This window comes from Oncorhynchus keta, chromosome 4, assembly GCF_023373465.1.
Source record: "Oncorhynchus keta strain PuntledgeMale-10-30-2019 chromosome 4, Oket_V2, whole genome shotgun sequence".
Taxonomy (NCBI): Eukaryota; Metazoa; Chordata; class Actinopteri; order Salmoniformes; family Salmonidae; genus Oncorhynchus; species Oncorhynchus keta.
This window is the reverse complement of record NC_068424.1, coordinates 24055973-24082545: the sequence shown is the minus strand read 5'-3', so window position 1 is coordinate 24082545 and position 26573 is coordinate 24055973. Positions and strand designations below refer to the sequence as shown.

The following is a 26573-nucleotide window of genomic DNA, read 5'->3' as shown; positions in this document are numbered from 1 at the left end:
GGTGAACTATCTAGAACAGGGATGGGCAACTGGCAGCCCGCCAGTCGGGGTCTCAACTTACTGTTGAGAGTCAGAATAGTAGAATATATAAAGGTGCAATTTTGAAATTTGGTTGTGCTGTTGTGTGTCAGCAGTTTGTATCTTATGTCTGTCACTGACAGCATTAGATTGGTAAGTTAGTCTAGGGGGGGGGGCATTGGTTTACTTAGTTACTCTCGCTCAGATATCATATTTACAAAAAAAAAACATTTCTCTCCACCGAATAGCAAAATGTGCAGAATTACTCTCCGCGGTCAAGAGGGGGGCCGCTAAAATGTTTTGCTCGCAAAGAAATTGCATGTGTGGGTATAGATGTAGGTACACAGACCTGCGAGCCACTGTGGCCCCCACCCCCATCAAAGTTGCCCATCCCTGATCTAGAATATATAGAACACTTGTGTGTAATGAGTCCAGTGTCAGGGGTAATGAGGGTAACACTGTGGTGCACAGTACAGTGCTGTTGATTGTGTGGGCTGGGCTGGTAGTGAACCAGACCAAGAGGAATGTCGAAGAAACCATCTCACTTAGATTAACATCACAGCTGGACACTTGGCCTGTTGTCATCATCAACTGGTCCACAGTCAGTCACACAACCAGCGGGACTCTACAGCACATTTTCATTTGAGACGTATTTTGGTTCAGCTTTCGCTGCTGCACACTGCTGTTATTTTGGGTTGGAATTATCGGACCGGCACTTTATCGGACCGGCATTTCCTTTTTAAATCAGCACTAGAAATGTTCAAAAAGGATATGAAAAATATATTGTTGCAGCCATAAGCATTGGACATGTTGATGTTGGTCCGTCCCATTTATTTTCAAAGCACCCAAAGAGTTAGAGAATTTAACCTGATTTGGCCGTATATTTACAGTATATTGATTGTAATGCGTCTTGAAACACTGTGAACAGGTGACATACTGAACAGGTGACATACTGAACATGTGACATACTGAACAGGTTACATACTGAACAGGTTACATACTGAACAGGTTACATACTGAACAGGTGACATACTGAACAGGTGACATACTGAACAGGTGACATACTGAACAGGTGACATACTGAACAGGTGACATACTGAACAGGTGACATACTGAACAGGTGACATACTGAACAGGTGACATACTGAACAGGTGACATACTGAACAGGTTACATACTGAACAGGTGACATACTGAACAGGTGACATACTGAACAGGTGACATACTGAACAGGTGACATACTGAACAGGTGACATACTGAACAGGTTACATACTGAGCTACAAGGCACAGTCTTCTCCTCCTCTGAGTGAGCTGTTGAGTGGGTTGAGGGAGAGCTGCAGTTCATGGTCACTAGATAAAAGGAGTCCACCTTTTGAAGTAAGGTCCCGTTGTCTCTAGTCCTGTGTGGCTCAGTTGGTAGAGCATGGGGCTTGCAATGCCAGGGTTGTGGGTTTGAGTCCCACTGGGGACCTGTATGAAAAAGTATGTATGGTGGTATCCAGTAGACTGCCAAATCCAAGTGTAAAGACATTATCCACTTTTAATGAGTTCAGCGGTGGGCCCGGCACCATGGAACTGTCACACAACCACCTGCTTGTAATTTCAGCCATCATGTTATGTGTGAACAGGCCTTTGATAAACAACATGCAGAAAAAGGCTGTGTCAGCTGTCTGTGCAGATCAGTAGAAACAAAAACAGAAGTGGTGGTGCAGAAAATGGGAAGCTGTGCGCTATACAGGGCCTCAGGCATACACACACACACACACACAGACAGACAGACAGACAGACAGACAGACAGACAGACAGACAGACAGACAGACAGACAGACAGACAGACAGACAGACAGACAGACAGACAGACAGACAGACAGACAGACACACAAACACACACACAGACAGACACACAAACACACACACAGACAGACAGACACACAAACAGACACACACACAGACAGACACACAAACACACACACAGACAGACACACAGACACACACACACAGACAGACACACAAACACACACACACACAGACAGACAGACACACAAACACACACACACAGACAGACAGACACACAAACACACACACACACAGACAGACAGACACACAAACACACACACACACAGACAGACACACAAACACACAGACACACAGACAGACACACGCACAGACAGACACACACAACACGCACAGACACACACACACACACACAAACACAGACACAAACACACACACAGACACAAACACACTCAGACACAGACACACACAGACACACACATATACACACAAACACACAAACACACAGACACACAGACACACACACACACAGACACAAATGCACAAACACAGACACATACACAAACACAGACACACACACACACACACAGACACACACACACACACACACACAAACACACATATACACACACATACACAAACACAAACACACACACACACACATATGCGCACACACACACACACATACACACACACACAAAGGCAAAAGCACATACATACACACACACACACACACACATACATAGACGCGGTTGGCTGGGGTCTATCAGAGGCCAGTCCTGTTGAAGTTAAACTGAGAGGTGAGTGAGGGCTGTTTTTAGAGAATCACTGCACACAAACATACACATTCATTGAGTCACACACACACACATACACTCAGAGATATGCTACATACCGTAAGAAGGACAGAAGGCCTGCTAAACCAGAACAGTGTCATCATCTCTCCTAGAATGTGACATCCGAGGTCAGAATTCCTCATAGCTGTTTTCCATCTGCTCAGTAAAGAACATGATGGCTTTTCTGGAGTTTTGGGGATTTATTTAATGATTTGTAGAAAGTAATTAGAGGTTCTATTAAAGGTTCTATTATATATATTTTTTCCCCAATTGGCGGTTTGGAACTGATCGGTGTGTTGTGGCTAATTCCTTCAGGGTCAAGACTTGGGTCTTGACTGGAAACATTGACTTACTACTTTTTTAGGACAAAAATAACTCTCCCAAACCTACACAACACAACTCATAATGCTTTTGGAACTAGGCTACTTTTCTGTAAAACCAGTTGACATAGTAACAGTCCTAACCCCGGATGTCCTAGATGAACAGGAAAGGGTGTGGCCTACATGAGAGAGGTCACAGCATAACGAGAGCACCGGCGTGACCTCATTTCCTCCCACACAGGCACGCCCCAGGAAGTATCTAGGAAGCCAATGACCTCATTGGACAGACTGTGTGACCTCAACCCCCGGTTGTCGGTTGTGACCGCAACCCAAATGGCAGGCCTACCACGGAAAATAAATGGTATCGAGCTGCCCGACAGTTGTTTTGGCGCCACAAGGGCCGCGGACGTTGCAATTTAGGACAGCCCAGTTCATGTGCCACTTTCCCCCTAAGGAAAACACTGTTGTTGCAGCCGGACAAACATTGACCAATGACAACAGTTGTCTGGGTCCTTCCAGCCCCTCATTCGGGTCCAAGGATGTCTGTGTCCAGAAGTGATGTACTGTATCTACAGTGTTTGGAAAAACTCTACATTTGTTTGAAGGGATTTTTCAGAGGACAGGCAAAGACCGCAGCACTAATCTAATTCGATACTAACCTTCACTTTCATACTGTACTTGTGAGTGACCCATGAATCCCTTGTAGGTCTGGTCCCTGTCTTGGCGCAGTGCCCAGAGTGACTGCAGTAAGTTGATAGGACAACCCACACACCACTTAGGCTGCAGCACACGCTAAATAGTGCACTTGCCGTATCTACCATGTCTGTCATGTCAACACGTACGAGTGCCACTTAGAGAACCCGCAAAGGGGCTGACCTACCACGTCCATAGATTACGCTGGGCATTACGTCAGGTTTGGCGCACTGTCTGCTATTGTGGCTGCTTATGTGACGGGTGGCCATTTTTAAATGCTCTTAAAGGGGCAGTGCATTCAAACGTAATTTTCCCATACTATGAGCTCGAAATATCACTTTGAAATTGTGATTATGCCCATTTAGTGTAAGAGCTTTTAGGAGAAAAATGCCTGTAATTTCAGCCTGTTCAGGTAGGATGGAGTTTTTGTCCCACAGCATGACATCACAATCTGATCTGATTATTCTGACCAATGACAAGTAATATTTTATTTGCATTTCTAAACAGGGTGGATTGAGCCCTGCATGCTGATTGACTGAAAGCCGTGGAATATCAGACCGTATACCATGGGCATGACCCAATTCATTTTTTTACTAACCAGTTTGTAATAGCAATAAGGCACCTCTGGGTTTGTGGTTTATGGCCAATATACCATGGCTAAGGGTTGTAATCCAGGTACTCTGTGTTGCGTTGTGCGTAAGAACAACCCCTTAGCCGTGGTATATTGGCCGAATACCACACCTCTTCGGGCGCTATTGTTTAAATATATCCTCCTACTTTTGAAGGGGTTAGCCGGGTAGAGTCTAGACCAGGGGTATTCAACTCCGACCCTACGAGGTCTGGAGCCCGCTGGTTTTCTGTTCTACCGGATAATTCATTGCACCCACCTGGCGTCCCAGGTCTAAATCAGTCCCTGATTAGAGGGAAATATATTTTTTTTAAAGGAGTGGCACTTTTACATGTGGGGTCTATACGATCTTATCCGCCAATCAGGGCTGTGTATGTAAATATATTTACATTTATATCAACACACCCACATGATCAGACTGAGCATTTCAATGGCAAAAGGAGGCTCAGGAAAATAAATGATACCAAAAATATATTTGTAGTTATTTTCATGAAATAAACACACACAGTGATTTATTAGACATGCAGCGACATTTTAAATATGCAATTAAAAAGTCCTTTGATTCACCTACGTGTGCTGTCGGCTGCAATATTGATCTGTTGCAGCAGAATAGAGAGGATGAACCTTCTCTATGGCCTTATGTCATCCAGCGGACACACACACACACACACACACACACACACACACACACACACACACACTGCCCCATCAGTACTAGACGTCCCGTGGGCCATTTGTTGGTCAGACCGCACAATAGAAAGCCTGGCTTTCCTTTGGTTTCCTTCCTTTGTTGAAACAATATGGTTTCCGAGTGGCCACACCAAACTGTATTCAAGAGGTTAATGGTAGAATCTGAGCCAAAAATGCAGCAGCAACCTTTGGATTGTTTTCTTGGAGCTCTAGCAATTTAGCCAATTCAGTTTCAACAACATTTATTGTAAATAAGAATTTGTTCTTACCTGATTTGCCAGGTTAAATAAAAAAATATCTACCTTTGCATCTGCACTGTTCTTCAGGTAAAATGTTCAGTGGAAATTGGTAAAAGTCGTCCTTGTACATATGTTGTTTTTTTTACTATACAATCATTGGTTTTTGTTTGGCTCACATTTTAAAGTGAGTCTCGGCAACATTGCCTGTATACTACTACTGCTGCTTACAGGAAACCCCCATGTAGACGTTTGAGTCTTACACTGTATTATGAATGTTCAGGTTTGAGTCGGTCTTCATAACCCCATAGGGAAATATAGTTTACAGTACAACACATATGGGCAATTCCACAGTAACGGTATTACACTAACACTCAGATTGTGTCACTTTAAAATGCATTCCAATCAAAATCCATTGATTTCAAAGTTGAACAAACCATACAAGTCTAAGTCCAAGGACTACTACTTTTAAAATACATTTAAAAAATGAAAATGTACCCCCTTTTTCTCCCCAATTTTGCTTTTACAACCTTGTCTCATCGCTGCAACTCCCCAACAGGCTCCGGATAGGCGAAGGTCGAGTCATGTGTCCTCCGAAACACGACCCGCCAAAACACGCTTCTCAACACCCGCTCGCTTAAGACGGAAGCCGGCTGCACCAATGTGTCGGAGGAAACACCGTTCAACTGATGACTTATGTCAGCCTGCAGGCGCCCGGCCCGCCACAAGGAGTTGCTAGAGCACGATGAGCCAAGTGAAGCCCTTGCAGCCAAACCCTCCCCTAATCCGGACGACGCTGGGTCAATTGTGCACGGCCCTATGAGACTCCCGGTCACGGCCCGAATCGAACCCCAGGCTGTAGTGATGCTGCAACAATGCAATGCCTTAGACCGCTGCGCTGCTCGGGAGGCCCCCACAAGGACTACTTTTAACAATTTACACAGAGAATTTGACAAAAACACATTTACTTAAAGAACTCAAAGTTTGGTCACAGACTGACGGTTTGTGCTGTTGATGCCATGATTCTGTTACCAAACTTTGCGTCTGCACTGTTAAAAGTAGTCCTTGAGCATAGAGTTGTATGGTTTGTTAAACTTTGAAATCAATGGCTTTTGTTTGGAATACATTTTACAGTGAAAAATCTGAGTCTAAGCGTAATTCCGTTACCGTGGAATTGCCCATATGTAAAACCAGACACGGTAAAGTCACACTTTAAAACCAGTTCTGCGCCTCTATACTATAGCAATGTGCCATTGACTGGACGTTAACGTCATACCATTGACTGGGCTATCAAACGAAATGTCACTGAAAAGGTTGAACCTATAATGTGTTAAAGCGTCTGCACGCTTCCCATCCGAAACAGGTTGCATATATTACGATGGAATTTTGAGCAGTTTTTCGGCAAGGGTTTTTTGGCTGTTCGTGCACAAATGTTTTCTTTGGGAGGCAAGCTGACGTTTGGAGCCAAGGTCTAAGCCCCTTCGGTCATTAGTCAACAATAAGGACTCATCAATGAAATGTTTGTTGTCATTCAACGATAGATGACTCGTTTTCATGCACATTATTTAACTTGAGAAATACTGCCCCAAACAATTTAGTTAGATTTAAAATTGCACGACTAAGATCTACTCAGCAAAAACATCAAAAATGAATGACAGATTTCTTTGGACTATTTTGAGGAAGTGTATACTGGCTACGGCATCTCAGGATGGACAAACAGTACTATTGCCGCTTTTAAGGGAGGCACCAGCCGAAACGAAGCATTTCGGAAGCCTATAGGTATTGTCACCACCCAGACTGTCCAGTAGATGGAGCTCCTGACGTGTTATGCTGTATATACACACAGACAGCTCTGTGAAAAGAGAGAGAGACAGAGAGAGTGAGAGGGCCCCACAATACAGATAGTAGCTCTACAATGAGCTCTGTCACTTCACACTGTACAAGTGCACTGGCTGGTCACTTCAACTCTTTTTTTATGTACGTCCACAATTTCAAAGTGTGCAGAGGAGGAAAGATGCAGAGACGGATTTAAAAGAGAGGGATGAAGAAAGATGGAGAGTGGTGCAGGCCAGGTTAGATGCCCTCATTGCCCAGGATGTGTGTTATGGCTGGGAGGGAGGGAGGTTTTGCTGGAGCGTGTGCTGCTCTGCTCTAACCCTAATCCCTCTTTCTGATACACCATTGGCACATGCTATTCTAATCTCCCTGATTGAGGAAGGCAGAGGGAGGAGGGGTTGGAGTAAAAAGGGAAGAATGGAGGAGAGATTATAGGAGAGCGAGGGAGGGGAACGGAGAGGAGGAATGACTGAGGGAATGGTAAGTCTTAGCCTGTGGGGAAATGAAAATGGAGAAAGAGAGCGCGAAAGCGAGAGAGAGAGAGAGGGCGCGTTAGAGAGGGATAGGGGACCGGGGGACTGATCAGGATTATAACCTGTCATTACCCCTCCCTTTGACGTTGGTGAAAGATGACACCATATGACTCTGCAGATTCTTGCAGCTTCTGTGGTCAGATGACCCTAGAGCTGGGTCTTTCTCTCAAACCTGATCAGCAGCCGGCCTTTCCCCTGAGTCTCTCTCTCTCTCTCTCTCTCTCTCTCTCGCTGTCTCTCTGTCTCTCTCTCTCTCTCTGTCTCTCTGTCTCTCTCTCTCTCTCTCTCTCTCTCTCTCTCTCTCGCTGTCTCTCTGTCTCTCTCTCTCTGTCTATGTATACTTGCCGTAGTGCTACAGCAGCCTAGAGTGTGCTGTTCTCTTATTGGGAACATCCGCGGATGTCCCAGATTATTGGGTTTGTGTGGGCCTAGCAGAGAGGCCTTGTGGCCCAGAAGGACATTACATTACAGGCAGGTTAGATAGAGAGACAGCTGGAACCTCTGAAGGCCTGCTTGCTGGCTCTGTCTGATTCTGGTTGGGAGAATTCATGAATGATGCATCTTCTAAGTATCAAACATGACTTGTTGGTACGGTTAAAATGTAACACACTGATGTAAGAAATTATAACTATTGTAACTATTTTATTACCTCAAACTGTATGTGTAATCTGTGTGTGTGTATGTTATATGTGTGTGTGCATTTTTCTCCTGCGGTATATACTTTGGCATTTGTCAATTGTTTCATCCATCCTAAACTGTCCTTCCTGGATCCCATTTGAATTCTAACCTTACACCACTGCTTGTCTCTGTCTCCCCCCTCAGAACCATGGCAGAGCTGGACCTGAGCCTGAGCGATGCTCTGATGGACAGTGTGCCCCAGGCTGGCCCGGAGGACCTGGTGGAGAGGGACTTTGTGGCCCAGCTGGAGGCCGAGGCCTTTGACGACCAGGTGGGCGAGACTGTGGGCAAGACGGACTACATCCCCCTGCTGGACAATGACGGGAACAGGGCAGGTGAGCTGACTGGAGGGGACGGGGTTAGGGGGATGAGGGGAACGGGAAGGAGGAAGGTCATTGAGCTCAGTCACTAACACAATCATAGGTCATAAGTGAAGGTGAGCAAAAGGGGTTGGTTGATCGATTGATCGATGACAATGGGAATATGAATGAACACCTGCCATATGTAGACTTATTAACCTACAGTGGATAACCTCAGACTGATGCACCGCTGGGCTTATCACTGTACATCCATCCTAACCAGGGGGCAATGCTTAGTGAAGGGATTTGTAAGACTCTCTCAGGGCAATGCAGGGTGATGTGTAAGACTCACTCTTCTCTCAGGGTAATGCAGGGTGATGTGAAAGACTCACTCTTCTCTCAGGGTAATGCAGGGTGATGTGTAAGACTCACACTTCTCTCAGAGTAATGCAGGGTGACGTGTAAGACTCACTCTTCTCTCAGGGTAATGCAGGGTGATGTGTAAGACTCAGGGTAGTGCAGGGTGACGTGAAAGACACACTTCTCTCAGGGTAATGCAGGGTGATGTGGAAGACTCACTTTTCTCTCAGGGTAATGTGCTTGGCTTTTATTGTTCCCATCTCCATCAATGACTTCCTTCCATCTATTCTTCCTTCCTGGGCAGGGTGAGATGAGCAGGGTGATGTGTAAGAAACTTCTCTCAGAAAGAGGGTGACGTGTAAGACTCACTCTTCTCTCAGGGTAATGCAGGGTGATGTGGAAGACTCACTTTTCTCTCAGGGTAATGTGCTTGGCTTTTATTGTTCCCATCTCCATCAATGACTTCCTTCCATCTATTCTTCCTTCCTGGGAGAGATGAGCGAGAGAAAGAAAGAAAGAAAGAGAGCTCTACAAATCTTCTTTCACATTACCCCCACGCCACACACTAACATGGGTGTATATCTATTACCCATGTATGTTTCTGTAATTGTACTGTATGTGTGTGTCTGTCTATAATTTGATTATGGTGTGTCCAAGTCTGTAAATTGTTATGTCTGATATTTGTCTGAAACATTTTCCCCGCTGCTGTTTTGGTTGGATCAGGTATCCCTTGAAAAACCTATTTGATCTCAATGAGACTAACCCGGATGAATGACGGTTAAACGAACAATAGGTGGCCGTACTGGAGCGCGTGCAGCCAGGCGTCTTAGAGTTTCACATGCTGTATGAGCAGATCATGCATGTTCTAATGAAATGAACCCCAGGATTAGTCCTTAGCGTATGGGCTTCACCATCTACACCCAACCGATACCACCTTTAATCCATGGTATTGAATGTGCGGATAGCTGCCAACGTCTAATCTCACTTTAATTCAGACCTCCGTGGTTTCTGGGAAGGGCTGCCATAATTAGGCACGTAACTAGGCCCAACGGTGTAGGCAAACTATAATCCTAAAAGTGAGAAGAAGCGTGTGTGTGACGTTACATGGCCTTATGTAAGCAGCTCCAGATAAGAGACTGATGAAGCCAGACAGCGCTGGACAAGGCCTGCCATTTTGGGTCTGACGGTGTGTCACTCCAGCGGCTGCGGCCTGATTTTAGTGGAGTGTTTGTGTGTGGGTCCAGCAGACTGTGACTCAGCTGTAGGCCACGTCTCTTGTCCAGACAGTCTGTCCAGAGTTGCAGACTGTGTGTGGGCAGTTTTCCATGATGGTCAACCTCAGAAGTACCTTAGGCAGAAATTAAGTGTTGGTTCCAGCTGACCCACCAACACGCCTTGGTGTGTGTGTGTGTGTGTGTGTGTGTGCGTGTGCGTGTGCGTGTGTGTGTGTGTGTGCAGATGCCGACTCTGTGTTGGAGAATGGCGAGCAGGACGCCCAAGGGGCACAAAAACCTGGTAAGAGTTGATTCCCAGAATTTTCCCCTATGTCCCGTCCCCGGCCACTCTGAACGTACCACCTGATCATTCTCATGCACCTTCGTTCGTCACGCCTCTTTCTGGTCCTTTACTTCCCACTTCCTGTGTCCTCGTCATTTGCTTGAGTTATTTCTCTTTTTGAGTGTTTTGACTGTGTGTGGTTGGGTTGGCTCCATTCTTACTTGTATAGTCAACCAAGGAATTTCAGGGCAGGATGTGTAAGGTTAGTTATATAGTGGTAGTTGAGGATGTGTAAGGTTAGTTATATATTGGTTGTACAGGCGGTTTAAGGTTAGTTATATATTGGTAGTCCAGGATGTGTAAGGTTAGTTATATATTGGTAGTCCAGGATGTGTAAGGTTAGTTATATATTGGTAGTCCAGGATGTGTAAGGTTAGTTATATATTGGTAGTCCAGGATGTGTAAGGTTAGTTATATATTGGTAGTCCAGGATGTGTAAGGTTAGTTATATATTGGTAGTCCAGGATGTGTAAGGTTAGTTATATATTGGTAGTCCAGGATGTGTAAGGTTAGTTATATATTGGTAGTCCAGGATGTGTAAGGTTAGTTATATATTGGTTGGACCTTTTTGAGGTTCAACGGCATCGTGTCACACACTGTAAAGGTACAAGGCCGTTATTCTGTCTTTCATTTCCTATTTATAGCGAGGTTCATCTTTACCTTGCTCTTCTCTCTCACCTGTATCCGAGAGGCTGAATAGCCATTACTACTGTTCACAGGAACTCTATAGAAGTTACAGAATCTCCTGAATTGTGCATAAGAACCTTGAAGGGACAAGAAAGAAGGTGTTTCTGTGAACACTCATGTTCTGTGAACACTCTCATGTGCTGCCGTGGATCACTTGAGTTTCTCAAGCGCTGAAGTGCTGTCTACTCTCGTCCTTCCATCTAAAGGGAGGTGTTCTGTGACTAGCTGTTCAGTCTTTATCAGAGTGTTCTGCCTATCTGATGGAAACTTCATTATTGCCTGTCGCCTCTGAGGTAATTAACTAACTGCAGCACTGGAGGGATGAAATGAACTCTGCTCTGCCTTTATGCCATCTCCTATTGAACGGCCCTTTTAATTACCCACTAACAGACAAACGTGTGCCGTAGGACGTCTGCATATATTTCAATACAATTCAGCAGACTGTAAGGGGAATTCCACTTTGTGTGTGTCTGTGTGCGTGTGTGTGTGCGTGTGTGTGTGCGTGTGTGTGTGCGTGTGTGTGTGCGTGTGTGTGTGTGTGTGTGTGTCTGTGTGTGTGTGTCTGTGTGCGAGTGTGTGTGTCTGTGTGCGCGTGTGTGTCTGTGTGTGTCTGTGTGTGTCTGTGTGCGTGTGTGTGTCTGTGTGTGTGTCTGTGTGTGTGTGCGTGTGCGTGTGTGTGTCTGTGCGTGTGTGTGTCTGTGTGCGTGTCTGTGTCTGTGTCTGTGTTTGTGTGTGTGCGTGTGTGTGTGTGTGTGCGCGCGTGTGTGTGTGTCTGTGTGCGCGTGTCTGTGTGTGTCTGTGTGTGTGTGTCTGTGTGTGCTTTGTACACTCCTTTTCTTTCTTTGCTTCCATTTGCTCAGTCTAATTCCTTTGCCATTCTGACAATTCCAATCCACCACATGACCCTTTCTTGAAATACTGTGCATGACCTTGATGAGGTTGAAATTGCATGGAGGAAATAGTTAGTGTGATGCACCCATGCTCTGTTACACCAACACATACTTACCACACAAGTATAGTCCGACTCTCTCTCCCTTCAGCCCAGGTTGAGTTGAATAAGACTAGAGAGCTTGTGCCCATTGGCAGTGTGGCTGTGCCCAGCATGTCATAGTGCCCGCCTGCCTTGCCCATCTGACCGTGTTGCTAGGGAGCAGGACTGCGGGCGGTCGTCTGGGTTGGCATGACCTCTGTCCGTCTGTCTGTCTCTGTCCCCTGATCTGTTTGCATGCCTCGGTCACCCTCAGTCACTGCGGTTACAAACGGTGTCTGAGTGTGTGGGGGCAGTATGTGTGTGTGGCAGGGATATGCTGTGGGACAGGGTTGCTCTCAGGGAGGATGTATTCTGGACTTCCAGACCAGGCTCCAGTCCAGACTTGGAGCCTGTATTCACTTAATCCTGTCTGACTCTTGATTTGCCTCAAATCTGTAGGACACAAGAGGATGTCATCAGCTATATCATAGCGATGTTGCGTAAATAGAAGATATGTCTAAATGAAATAACGTCTACCCATTGATAGTAGGAGATTAAGATATGTCTAAATGAAATAACGTCTACCCATTGATAGGAGATTAAGATATGTCTAAATGAAATAACGTCTACCCATTGATAGTAGGAGATTAAGACATGTTTATATGAAATAACGTCTACCCATTGATAGTAGGAGATTAAGACATGTTTATATGAAATAACGTCTACCCATTGATAGTAGGAGATTTAGACATGTTTATATGAAATAACGTCTACCCATTGATAGTAGGAGATTAAGATATGTCTAAATGAAATAACGTCTACCCATTGATAGTAGGAGATTAAGATATGTCTAAATGAAATAACGTCTACCCATTGATAGGAGATTAAGATATGTCTAAATGAAATAACGTCTACCCATTGATAGTAGGAGATTAAGACATGTTTATATGAAATAATGTCTACCCATTGATAGTAGGAGATTAAGATATGTCTAAATGAAATAACGTCTACCCATTGATAGTAGGAGATTAAGATATGTCTAAATGAAATAACGTCTACCCATTGATAGTAGGAGATTAAGATATGTCTAAATGAAATAACGTCTACCCATTGATAGTAGGAGATTAAGATATGTCTAAATGAAATAACGTCTACCCATTGATAGTAGGAGATGTAGGAGAGGAGATTATGTTTATAATGAAATAACGTCTTAAATGTAAATGTAAATGTAAATAACCCATTGATAGTAGGAGATTTAAGTTTATATGAAATTACATGTAGTTTTATATATGAAATAACGTCTACCCATTGATAGTAGGAGAGATGTCTAAATGAAATAACGCTTATGTTTTATATGAAATGAAATAACGTCTACCCATTGATAGTAGATTAGATTTCTAAATGAAATGTTTATATGAAATAACGTCTATATGAAATAATGTCTACCATTGATAGTAGGAGATTAAGATATGTCTAAATGAAATAACGTCTACCCATTAATAGTAGGAGATTAAGATATGTCTAAATGAAATAACGTCTACCCATTGATAGTAGGAGATTAAGATATGTCTAAATGAAATAACGTCTACCCATTGATAGTAGGAGATTAAGATGTGTTTTGTATACAGTGCCTTGCGAAAGTATTCGGCCCCCTTGAACTTCGCGACCTTTTGCCACATTTCAGGCTTCAAACATAAGTGTAAGAAGGAGTATCAGACCACTGCAAATCTACCAAGACCTGGCCGTCCCTCTAAACTTTCAGCTCATACAAGGAGAAGACTAATCAGAGATGCAGCCAAGAGGCCCATGATCACTCTGGATGAACTGCAGAGATCTACAGCTGAGGTGGGAGACTCTGTCCATAGGACAACAATCCGTCGTATATTGCACAAATCTGGCCTTGGAAGAGTGGCAAGAAGAAAGCCATTTCTTAATGATATCCATAAAAAGTGTTGTTTAAAGTTTGCCACAAGCCACCTGGGAGACACACCAAATATGTGGAAGAAGGTGCTCTGGTCAGATGAAACCAAAATTGAACTTTTTGGCAACAATGTAAAACGCTATGTTTGGCGTAAAAGCAACACAGCTCATCACCCTGAACACACCATCCCCACTGTCAAACATGGTGCTGGCAGCATCATGGTTTGGGCCTGCGTTTCTTCTGCAGGGATATAGAAGATGGTTAAAATAGATGGGAAGATGGATGGAGCCAAATACAGGACCATTCTGGAAGAAAACCTGATGGAGTCTGCAAAAGACCTGAGACTGGGACGGAGATTTGTCTTCCAACAAGACAAGGATCCAAAACATAAAGCAAAATCTACAATGGAATGGTTCAAAAATAAACATCCAGGTGTTAGAATGGCCAAGTCAAAGTCCAGACCTGAATCCAATCGAGAATCTGTGGAAAGAACTGAAAACTGCTGTTCACAAATGCTCTCCATCCAACCTCACTGAGCTCAAGCTGTTTTGCAAGGAGGAATGGGAAAACATTTCAGTCTCGATGTGCAAAACTGATAGAGACATACCCCAAGCGATTTACAGCTGTAATCGCAGCAAAAGGTGGCGCTACAAAGTATTAACTTAAGGGGGCTGAATAATTTTGCATACCCAATTTTTCAGTTTTTGATTTGTTAAAAAAGTTTGAAATATCCAATAAATGTCGTTCCACTTCATGATTGTGTCCCACTTGTTGTTGATTCTTCACAAAAAAATACAGTTTTACATCTTTATGTTTGAAGCCTGAAATGTGGCAAAAGGTCGCAAAGTTCAAGGGGGCCGAATACTTTCGCAAGGCACTGTATAGCGTCTGCTAAATGACTTAAATGTAATGTAAATGTATAGATAATAGCCACCTACTGGTGATGCAATTGTGCTAGACTACTTGCACGTAGCATCTGGTCTTTGCTGGGTACATTGATTCCATTTATCATTATCAAAAGTAACCTTTTGTAGAGTAGAGTAGAGGCAGGAGGTATAAGTAGTAACTAGGTCAGAGAATCGAGACGTAAGGTAAATGCAGAGACGGTAAGCTACGTTTGGGAGCCATGAGAATGAGTGTGTGTGTTTGTGTTTGTGTTTGTACTGCATGATACCACTGGCTGAGATGCATGTAGGTATGCCACTGGCTGCGATGCATGTAGGTATGCCACATGCATGTAGGTATGCCACTGCATGGGCAAATGCTTGGAGTAGGCAGGTGTTGTAGTTGGCAGAACTGGTTCTGTTGTGATCACTTTACTAACCAGCACTGTTGTTCTCTTCCCTATCGCCCCTCTCACCCACCATGTCCCCCCACTCCTATTCATACTCTTATCTCTCCATCTCACTCTACCTCCTATCTACTATTCATCTCTCTGTCTGAGTGTCTCTCTCTTCTCTCATCCTCTTTTTCTTCCTCTCTTCCCTCAACTCTCCTCTCTCTTGTCCTTCCCCAACCCAAGCTTCAGAGGACTAGAACAAGCCACCGCCTGAGTGTCACCAGTGCTTCTGCTTCTCTGCACCTCTCCTCTCCCACCTCAGTACCCCCCCCCCTATAACAACCACACCACCACCACCACCGCAATGCCCATCAGCCTGGAGACCTCTGTAGGAAACATTGTGGAGCCTCTCCTGACTCTCGCCAGCCTTCCGTCAGAATATGGGGGTTAGGGTGCTCCACTGCCGCCAGCACAAGTCTACTCTCTCTCCTACTCTGAGCCTAGAGGACTAAATGAGCAGAAATAAGCCTTCACCTACACAGATTATCAAGCACACAAGCACACAGTAGCTATGCAGGTACAGACTCATGCACACAATGAACACACACACACAGATTCTTTGAAGTACTCTACACTCCAACCAGAGTATGAGTAGGGTCCTATACATTTTTTGTTGGTTGTCTGATTTTTCTCCGTTTTGTTTTTCCAGGTTTCCATTTCCCCCAGTTTTTCTTGCTTTCAGGTTTTCGATTTCAAAATCACACTTTTTTAAATAGAAAAACAACTGAATTGGATGTTTTAAGTCCATGTTTTAACAAGAATGTTTAAACCACAATCAGGAGACCACTTTTGAGGTCTGAGCAAATGTAGAAATCTCGATTTTTGGGTGTAAACAAAACACACTTGAATGATGTGAATAATCATGATATCATTCTGCCAGGCAAGCACAGTCTACTTTGTAGTTAACATTTCAACGAGAAAGGTATTGGGAGTCTTTCCATGTACCAGACGGTTTTCATTAGCATCATCGCGAAGTCCACACGCACCGCTCATCCACAGACGAGGAGTTCTCGTTGCCTCCGCAGAAAGTTGCAGGAAATAAACGAATCACTGATGCATTCTGTTCGTGTTATGATGAACTTGTCACGGTTTTCATAAGGTGAAGGAGAGTCGGACCAAACTGCAGCGCGTATATTGTGATCCATGTTTATTTACACAACGTAACACGAATCCAAAACACAAACTCTACAAAACAATAAACGTAGTGAAAACCGAAACAGCCTTAACTGGTGCAAACTAACACATACTAAGGACATCAAGACAATCACCCACAATACAACCAAAGAATATGGCTGCCTAAATATGGCTCCCAATCAGAGACAACGATAAACACCTGCCTCTGATTGAGAACCACTTCAGACAGCCATAGACTTTCCTAGAACACCCCACTAAGCTACAATCCCACTAAGCTACACACCACATACAAAAACCCATGTCACACCCTGGCCTGACCAAATACATAAAGAAAAACACAAAATACTTCGACCAGGGCGTGACAGAACTTGAGCAAATGAATACATTTTCAGTACATTTAGTCGATCCCCTATTAAGTCCAAGACATTCTAGAATATTGTTGAATTCCGCTTTAACGGCCGGATTCCGTGATTCCGTCCGCGTCCTCCGCATCGTACATTTTCTAGGGCCCAAGATGAGTGTTATAGGTGAGAGTACTGTTAACATGGCTGGTCATGATGACGGAGTACCTTCACAAACACTCCTGTCTGTCACCCTGTCCTCTTCTCATATCCCATATGGCCCCTTGGGCTTTTTTACATATTGTTTCAGGCAGTGATGCATACTACTAGTAACTGCCAGGATTACTCTTCAACTCACCCACACTTCTTATTTATTCATACGTGTAGTTTACATACTCACACACACTCCTTATTTATTCATACGTGTAGTTTACATACTCACCCACACTTCTTATTTATTCATACGTGTAGTTTACATACTCACCCACACTCCTTATTTATTCATAAGTGTAGTTTACATACTCACCCACACTCCTTATTTATTCATATGTGTAGTTTACATACTCACCCACACTCCTTATTTATTCATACATGTAGTTTACATACTCACCCACACTCCTTATTTATTCATACGTGTAGTTTACATACTCACCCACACTCCTTATTTATTCATACATGTAGTTTACATACTCACACACACTCCTTATTTATTCATAAGTGTAGTTTACATACTCACCCACACTCCTTATTTATTCATACGTGTAGTTTACATACTCACCCACACTCCTTATTTATTCATACGTGTAGTTTACATACTCACCCACACTCCTTATTTATTCATACGTGTAGTTTACATACTCACCCACACTCCTTATTTATTCATACGTGTAGTTTACATACTCACCCACACTCCTTATTTATTCATAAGTGTAGTTTACATACTCACCCACACTTCTTATTTATTCATACGTGTAGTTTACATACTCACCCACACTCCTTATTTATTCATAAGTGTAGTTTACATACTCACCCACACTCCTTATTTATTCATAAGTGTAGTTTACATACTCACCCACACTTCTTATTTATTCATACGTGTAGTTTACATACTCACCCACACTCCTTATTTATTCATACGTGTAGTTTACATACTCACCCACACTCCTTATTTATTCATAAGTGTAGTTTACATACTCACCCACACTTCTTATTTATTCATACGTGTAGTTTACATACTCACCCACACTCCTTATTTATTCATACGTGTAGTTTACATACTCACCCACACTCCTTATTTATTCATACGTGTAGTTTACATACTCACACACACTCCTTATTTATTCATAAGTGTAGTTTACATACTCACCCACACTTCTTATTTATTCATACGTGTAGTTTACATACTCACCCACACTCCTTATTTATTCATACGTGTAGTTTACATACTCACCCTTCACAAAGTTTTATTCAATTTACGTGTAGTTTACATACTCACTCTCCCTCTCTCTTTTCATTTATCTCATACTCTCTTTACAATTATCTCGCTCTCCTCTCTCTCTTTCAATTATCTAAGCTCTCCCTCTTTCTTTCAATTATCTCGCTCTCCCTCTCTCTCTTTTTATTAATATCCCTCTCTCTTTACATACTCACCTCCCTCTCTTGTTTATTCATCTCGCTTACTCCCTCTCTCTCTTATTTATTCATACTCCCTCTCTCTCTTTCAATATCTCGCTCTCCCTCTCTTCTTTCATTCATCTCGCTCTCCCTCTCTCTCTTTCAATTATCTCGCTTCATAAGTCTCTCTTTTCAATTATCTCGCTCTCCCTCTCTCTCTTTTAATTCATCTCGCTCTCCCTCTCTCTCTTTCAATTATCTCGCTCTCACCTCTTCTCTTTCAATTATCTCGCTCTCCCTTTACTCTCTCTTTCAATTATCTCACCTCCCTCTCTTTTCAATTATCTCATCTCCCTCTCTCTCTTTCAATTATCTCGCCCTCCCTCTCTCTCTTTCATTCTATTCTCCGTCTCTCTCTTTCAATTATCTCGCTCCACACTCTCTTTCATTTATTCATCTCGTCTCTTTCAATTATCTCTCTCCCTCTCCTTTCAAATCTCGTTTCTCCCTCTCTCTTTTTCAATTCTCTCGCTCTCCCTCTCTCTCTTTCAATTCTCTCGCTCTCCCTCTCTCTCTTTCAATTCTCTCGCTCTCCCTCTCTCTCTTTCAATTCTCTCGCTCTCCTTCTCTCACTCTTTCAATTATCTCTCTCTCTCTCTATCTCTCTCTCTCTCTCTCTCTCTCTCTCTCTCTCTCAATTATCTCGCTCTCCCTCTCTCTCTTTCAATTCTCTCGCTCTCCCTCTCTCTTTCAATTCTCTCGCTCGCTCTCCCTCTCTCTCTCTTTCAATTATCTCGCTCTCTCTCTCTCTTTCAATTATCTTGCTCTCCCTCTCTCTCTCTCAATTCTCTCGCTCTCTCTCTCTCAATTATCTCGCTCTCCCTCTCTCTCTTTCAATTCTCTCGCTCTCGCTCTCGCTCTCTCTCTCTCTCTCTTTCAATTATCTCGCTCTCCCTCTCTCTTTCAATTCTCTCGCTCTTCCTCTCTCTCTTTCAATTATCTTGCTCTCCCTCTCTCTCTCTTTCAATTATCTTGCTCTACCTCTCTCTCACTTTCAATTCTCTCGCTCTCCCTCTCTCTCTTTCAATTCTCTCCCTCTCTCTCTTTCAATTATCTCGCTCTCCCTCTCTCTCTTTCAATTATCTCGCTCTCCCTCTCTCTCTTTCAATTATCTCGCTCTCCCTCTCTCTCTTTCAATTATCTCGCTCTCCCTCTCTCTCTTTCAATTCTCTCGCTCTCCCTCTCTCTCTTTCAATTCTCTCCCTCTCTCTCTCTCTTTCAATTATCTTGCTCTCCCTCTCTCTCTTTCAATTATCTCGCTCTCCCTCTCTCTCTTTCAATTATCTCGCTCTCCCTCTCTCTCTTTCAATTCTCTCGCTCTCCCTCTCTTTCTCTCTCTCTCTTCCTTGTGTCACTCACTTTCTTGGTGATGTTTTATTATGCTTCAGTTGACAAGTTCATCTCCACACACGCACACACACACACACGCACACACACACACACACACACACACACAAACTTTGATTTGATTTGACCCACAGTACCACTGCCAGCCGCTCTCCTCCCGTCAGCACCTTGTCTCTTACTGGGACAGCTCTTCCAGCCTGCTCTCCTAACACCAAACTCACGCTGCTTCTATCTCCGATGTACGGTTGTCTCTGTCCTAAAAGTCTGGGCTGTTTCTGAAAGTCACATTTCTCTCTAACACACTACATTTTAACACATGCCACTGGACGTGAAAGTTTGCACGCTTTCTCATCCTTCTGTCTTTTGTTTCAGTTCAGTTTAAAGTAAGTCAAGTGAAAGTTAAGGATGACTTAAACATATTTGCGAGGTTTACCAACTTCTTTTCCCCGATGGCTTTGCTGTTCTGAGAAAGCCGTCCCCTTGATTTTGACGACTCTTCGTGTGGTTGATATCAAGCCTCCCCCTCTACTGGATAGCGCATCTGTGTACAGCGCTCTTTTTCTAGACTGTCCGCCCGTCGTAGTCTGTCCATCTGTCTGCACATTGTGCTAATAAACTCTTCCACAACCTGGCTTTGCATTCCTCTTTCTTCACCGGTTAACCTCCAATTAACCCCTTGTTGATTCTGTGAATGTTGCTTTGTGCTTTTCGATGTTTGTCGATCCGGTCTTTTTTATTTCCCGTTCAAATGATATCGTGAAATGTTCATTCAGTCCGCCAAACTCTCTTTTTCCTGAAGGCGTTGAAAGACCATTCTTACCATAGTAACCTTTCGAAGCTGTGTGTTTTTGCCATGTTACAACTTACATTAGACATGACCCTCTGTTTCAGAAGCCTGCTGGTGGCCGAAACTGGTACACTTTAACAGGGCTTTTTTTTATTTTTATAGCCTGTCTTAATATACAGTATAATATATTATTCATATTAACAGACAAACGTCTGAACCATCCATTTTAAGGATGGGCGATTTCAATGGAATTCATTTGATTCATTCAAATGTATGTTTTTTTCACAACATTCCATTTGCCTGAATCGCCAGAATGACGTTTTTTTTCTTTGTTTTATGACTGTTTATGTCCGTTTGTTTTAATGTTGTTTTAATGTTGTCTCGTCTGACCAACTTCTTTTAGCAGGCATTGTAGAAAATGAACCCAGGTCTCATAAACGATCTCTCAAGCACAAGCCCACATGCTAGTGTTAAGCCAGACAATCGTTCCATTTAAAGTCTAGCCAACTTTGCTCTATTTGCTAGCTAACAGTTGAATCGTTATAAACACACCCTTCTGTTCATCTCCAACTGTTTGAACACACTCCTTTGCTCCTTCTGCTGCGGCTCTGCGCCTTCCCATTTTACACACACACACACACACACACACACACACACACACACACACACACCAAGCCCCTGCCACTTACAGCAACAAATATGAATCACTTCTTCCTCTCTGACAACAAGCCGTTTCAACTCGCTATTTACGTTTGAGGTTTGGTCCAACAGAGTCATTTCTGTAAAAGAGGAGAAGTTAACCTTTCTACCTATTCCCTTTTTATGTCTCAACTCCTCAAACTGCGTGACGAGCAGCCCCCTATCAAAACAGAGGTATCAATGAACATTTCATTCTGGAAAACGAAAGCTCAGTTTGTGTTTCATGCATTTTGGGCCTCAGACTGTAATACTAGCTATCGAGTCTGTGTTTTATAAATGTGCAATGAGCATAAAAACAATTCTATAAAGGAGTTGGCAACTCAATCTTATTCTGAGAAATAAGGTAGGCCACTTGATTTCAACATCTGAACAAAGTGGACAGGCTAGAATGTGTTCCAACAGTTGGAGACGAACAGAAGGGTGTGTTCATAACAATTATACTGTTCTACCCTGTTAGCTAGCGAATAGATCCAAGTTGGCTAAACTTGAAATATAAAGATTAGCTGGCTACTCACTAGCATGTGGGCTTGTGCTTGAGAGATTGTTTATGAGACGTGTGTTCATTTTCTCCAATGCCTGCTAAAAGAAGTTGGCCAGTTTAGTGAATGTGCATTATGCATGGGGGGGGGGGAAGCAGGATGAGCTAGTTGAATTATTAGTGGGTCTTATGGTTGTGGAAGCCAGGTATAATTTCACCAGTCCTGAATTCATTACATTATTGCTGACTGTTTGAAATGTAGTATATTTGACTTTTTAATTGAACTTTTTAAAAAACAATCAAGTCATATATCATGAATCACCCATAAGTTGAGATAGGGCTGGGTGATATGACCTAAAAATCCTCACTCCATTTGCCTCGGTCACAAACAGAACCTTGGTTAATAGCATTAGCTTATTGAGATAGGGAATAGTTTTACCTTCAATGAAGTACTCTGCTTGGTTTAGTCATGTTTCTGAAGAATAATGTTTCTTAGACTAATTAATGAGGACACCCTTGCCTGAGTCGTTAATCAAGCTACTTTAACAACACAAGAGGGACAGGAGACAGACGGATACGACCACAAAAATACACTTGTTTTTTTCCTACTGTTTTGATGTCCTTGTCTAACACAGCCTTTACTCTTAGGAGAGATCTGTCCTTCTTCGTTCATTTAACTTTACTCAGATCATCCTGTCTATTTCCTCTCCCCTCTGTGCCATTAGACTGCAGTTAGCACTGTGTGTGTCTGTGTGTCGATGTTCGTGTGTATGTGCTCTCCAGTTCTCTTCCGAGCGGAACAGGGGGCCTGGGTAGCACTGCTGCTGTGCGGCCTCTTGGCAGGCTTCTCTCTGTCTCTCCAGTCCGGGGGGAGATCTCCAGCTCGAGCTGCAGCTATATGGGTCAGGTTGGCCTACTTACGGCTGGGGGCTGTAGCAGCAGTGGCTGGATGGCCCCACATCAGATGTGCTTCATGGGGAGGCAGAACAGAGGAGAGCGGGAAGAACAGGACCGTCCCTCCACAGACCTACAGGAGCCTGCCTCCGAGTCCTCAGAGCCCTGGTCCTGCCAGCTGTGTCACCCACATCCCTGGGAAGAGTGAGAGGGAGACTGCCCCTGCCATGGAGCGAGACGGAAAGAGAGAGGGCAAAGATAACTTTGACCTATACATTATACATACTTACTTTCATTCAAATGCAAAGTTACAGAGCTGCCACCAGGAGAAAGGTAGGAAGAGAGCTTGACAGAGAGACAGAGACCGAGAGAGACAGAGACCGAGAGAGACAGAGACCGAGAGAGACTGAGCCCGAGAGAGACTGAGACCGAGAGAGACTGAGACCGAGAGAGACTGAGACCGAGAGAGACTGAGACCGAGAGAGACTGAGACCGAGAGAGACTGAGACCGAGAGAGACTGAGACCGAGAGAGACTGAGACCGAGAGAGACTGAGACCGAGAGAGACTGAGACCGAGAGAGACAGAGACTGAAAGAGAGACAGACTGAGAGAGACTGAGAGACAGAGACCAAGAGAGACAGACAGACCGACAGAGATGGAGAGAGACCGAGACAGAGATGGAGAGAGACAGAGATGGAGAGAGACAGAGCAGAGATGGGACTGAGCCCGAGAGGGACTGAGAGAGACAGACTGAGCCCGAGAGACAGACTGAGACCGAGAGAGACAGACTGAGACTGGAGAGAGACAGACTGAGACCCGGAGAGAGACAGACTGAGACGGAGAGAGCCCGAGAGAGACAGAGAGAGACAGACTGAGCAGAGAGAGACTGAGCCCAGAGAGAGACAGACTGAGACGGAGAGAGACAGACTGAGAGAGAGACAGACTGAGAGACCGAGAGAGACAGAGACCGAGAGAGACCAAGACCGAGAGAGACCAGAGACCGAGAGAGACCAGAGACCGAGAGAGACCAAGACCGAGAGAGACCGAGCCCGAGAGAGACTGAGCCCGAAAGAGACTGAGCCCGAGAGAGACTGAGCGTGACAGAGACCAAGAGTGACAGACAGACTGAGAGAGACAGACAGAGACAGACTGGGACGGAGAGAGACAGACTGAGACGGAGAGAGACAGACTGAGACGGAGACTGAGTCAGACTGAGACGGAGAGAGACAGACTGAGAGAGACAGACAGAGACAGACTGGGACGGAGAGAGACAGACTGAGACGGAGAGAGACAGACTGAGACGGAGAGAGACAGACTGAGATGGAGAGAGACAGAGAGAGACAGACTGAGAGAGAGCCCGAGACCGAGAGAAGAGAGAGAGACTGAGACCGAGAGAGACTGAGAGAGACCAAGACCGAGAGAGACCAAGACCGAGAGAGAGACAGACTGAGAGAGACAGACTGAGAGAGATAGACAGAGACTGAAAGAGAGACAGACTGAGAGAGACTGAGTTTGACAGATACTGAGCTTGACAGAGGCAGAGACTGAGAGACAGACTGAGCGTGACAGAGACCAAGAGAGACAGACAGAGACTGAGAGAGACCGAGAGAGACAGACTGAGAGAGACAGACAGAGACTGAGAGAGACAGACAGAGACTGAGAGAGACAGACAGAGACTGAGAGAGACAGACAGAGACTGAGAGAGACAGACAGAGACTGAGAGAGACAGACAGAGACTGAGAGAGACAGACTGAGACAGAGAGAGCCCGAGACCGAGAGAAGACAGAGAGAGACTGAGACCAAGACCGAGAGAGATAGACAGAGAGAGACTGAGTTTGACAGATACTGAGCGAGACAGACAGAGACCGAGAGACAGACAGAGACTGAGAGAGACAGACACAGACTGAGAGAGACAGGCAGAGACTGAGAGAGACAGGCAGAGGCTGAGAGAGACTGAGAGAGAGACAGGCAGAGACTGAGAGACAGGCAGAGACTGAGAGAGACAGACAGAGACTGAGAGATAGACAGGCAGAGACTGAGAGAGACAGACAGAGACTGGAGAGAGGCAGAGACTGAGGAGAGGCAGAGACCGAGAGGCAAGACTGAGAGAGGCAGAGACTGGGAAAGAGCAGAGACTGGGAGAGGCAGAGACTGGGAGAGACCAAGACTGAGAGAGAAAGACTGAGAGAGACAAAGACAGAGACTGTGTGACACTGAGAGACAGACTGAGAGTGAGACAGAGAGAGATGAGACAGAGACGGAGAAAGAGAGACAGACGGAGACTGCGAGAGAGACTGAGACTGACAGAGACAGATGGAGGCTGAGAGAGACAGAGGCTGAGAGACAGAGGGAGGCTGAGAGAGACAGACAGAGACTGAGAGAGACAGACGGAGACTGAGAGAGACAGACAGAGACTGAGAGAGACAGACAGAGACTGAGAGAGACCGACATAGACTGAGAGAGACAGACTGAGACTGAGAGAAGACAGACAGACAGACTGAGAGAAGACAGAGACAGGCAGAGACAGGAGACCGAGAGAGAGAGACTGAGAGAGACAGACAGAGACTGAGAGAGAGACAGACTGAGAGAGAGACTGACAGACAGAGACTAAGAGAGACAGACAGAGACTGAGAGACAGAAACTGAGAGAGACAAAGACAGAGAGACAGACAGAGACTGAGGCTGAGACAGACAGAGACAGAGAGAGACAGACAGAGACAGAGAGTCAGACAGACAGAGGCTGAGAGAGACAGACAGAGGCTGAGAGAGACAGACAGAGACTGAGAGAGACAGACAGAGACTGAGAGAGACAGACAGAGGCTGAGAGAGACAGACAGAGACTGAGAGAGACAGACAGAGACTGAGAGAGACAGAGACAGTTAGAGAGTGACAGAGACTGAGGGACAGACGAGACTGAGGGACACGAGACTGAGAGAGACAGAGAGAGACTGAGACCAAGACGGAGGCTGAGAGAGACAGACGGAGGCTGAGAGTGACAGAGACTGAGCGATAGGAGGCAGAGAGAGATAGACTGAGACTGACAGAGACCAAGACAGACAGATAGAGACTGAGAGAGACAGAGACAGACTGAGAGAGACAGACACAGACTGAGAGAGACAGGCAGAGGCTGAGAGAGACAGGCAGAGGCTGAGAGAGACAGGCAGAGGCTGAGAGAGACAGGCAGAGGCTGAGAGAGACAGGCAGAGGCTGAGAGAGACAGAGAGGACTGAGAGAGACAGGCAGAGGCTGAGAGAGACAGACAGAGGCTGAGAGAGACAGGCAGAGGCTGAGAGAGACAGAGACTGAGAGAGACAGGCAGAGACTGAGAGAGACAGACAGAGACTGAGAGAGACAGGCAGAGACTGAGAGAGACTGAGAGAGATGGAGCAGAGACAGAGGAGACTGACCGACAGAGAGACAGGCAGAGACTGAGGGATTGACAGAGAGAGAGAGACAGAGACTGAGACACTGAGAGCAGACAGAGACTGAAAGGAGACAGAGACTGAGAGAGCAAGACAGATAATGAGACTGAGAGACAGACAAAGACAGAGACTGAGAGAGACAGACAGAGACAGAGAGACAGAGAGACTGAGAGAGACTGAGGAGAGACTGAGAGAGACTGAGAGAGACTGAGAGACAGACTGAGAGAGACTGAGAGAGACTGAGAGAGACTGAGAGAGACTGAGAGAGACTGAGGAAGACGGAGAGAGACAGACATAGACTGAGACTGAGGAAGACAGACATAGAGGGAAAAGAGAGAGACTGGGAGAGGAGAGACTGAGAGAGACTGAAAGATGGAGAGACTGAGTGTGAGAGACAGACTGAG

The 26573-nt window shown here is 44.8% G+C and overlaps 1 protein-coding gene across 6 annotated transcripts in view; it reads left to right on the top strand.

Moving 5' to 3' along the window:
- Nucleotides 1-26573, top strand: part of LOC118371615 (microtubule-associated protein 4) — a 122747-nt gene that overhangs the window by 20388 nt on the left and 75786 nt on the right. For 4 of the 6 annotated variants that reach the window (XM_052504627.1, XM_052504625.1, XM_052504618.1 and 1 more), the window contains exons 2-3: nucleotides 8406-8596; nucleotides 10379-10435. In XM_052504627.1, coding sequence (XP_052360587.1) covers nucleotides 8410-8596; nucleotides 10379-10435 — 244 coding nt within the window. In that variant the 5' untranslated portion in view covers nucleotides 8406-8409. The remainder of the gene's footprint in view (nucleotides 1-8405; nucleotides 8597-10378; nucleotides 10436-26573) is intronic. The other 2 variants (XM_052504622.1, XM_035757165.2) reach the window with 1 other exon arrangement.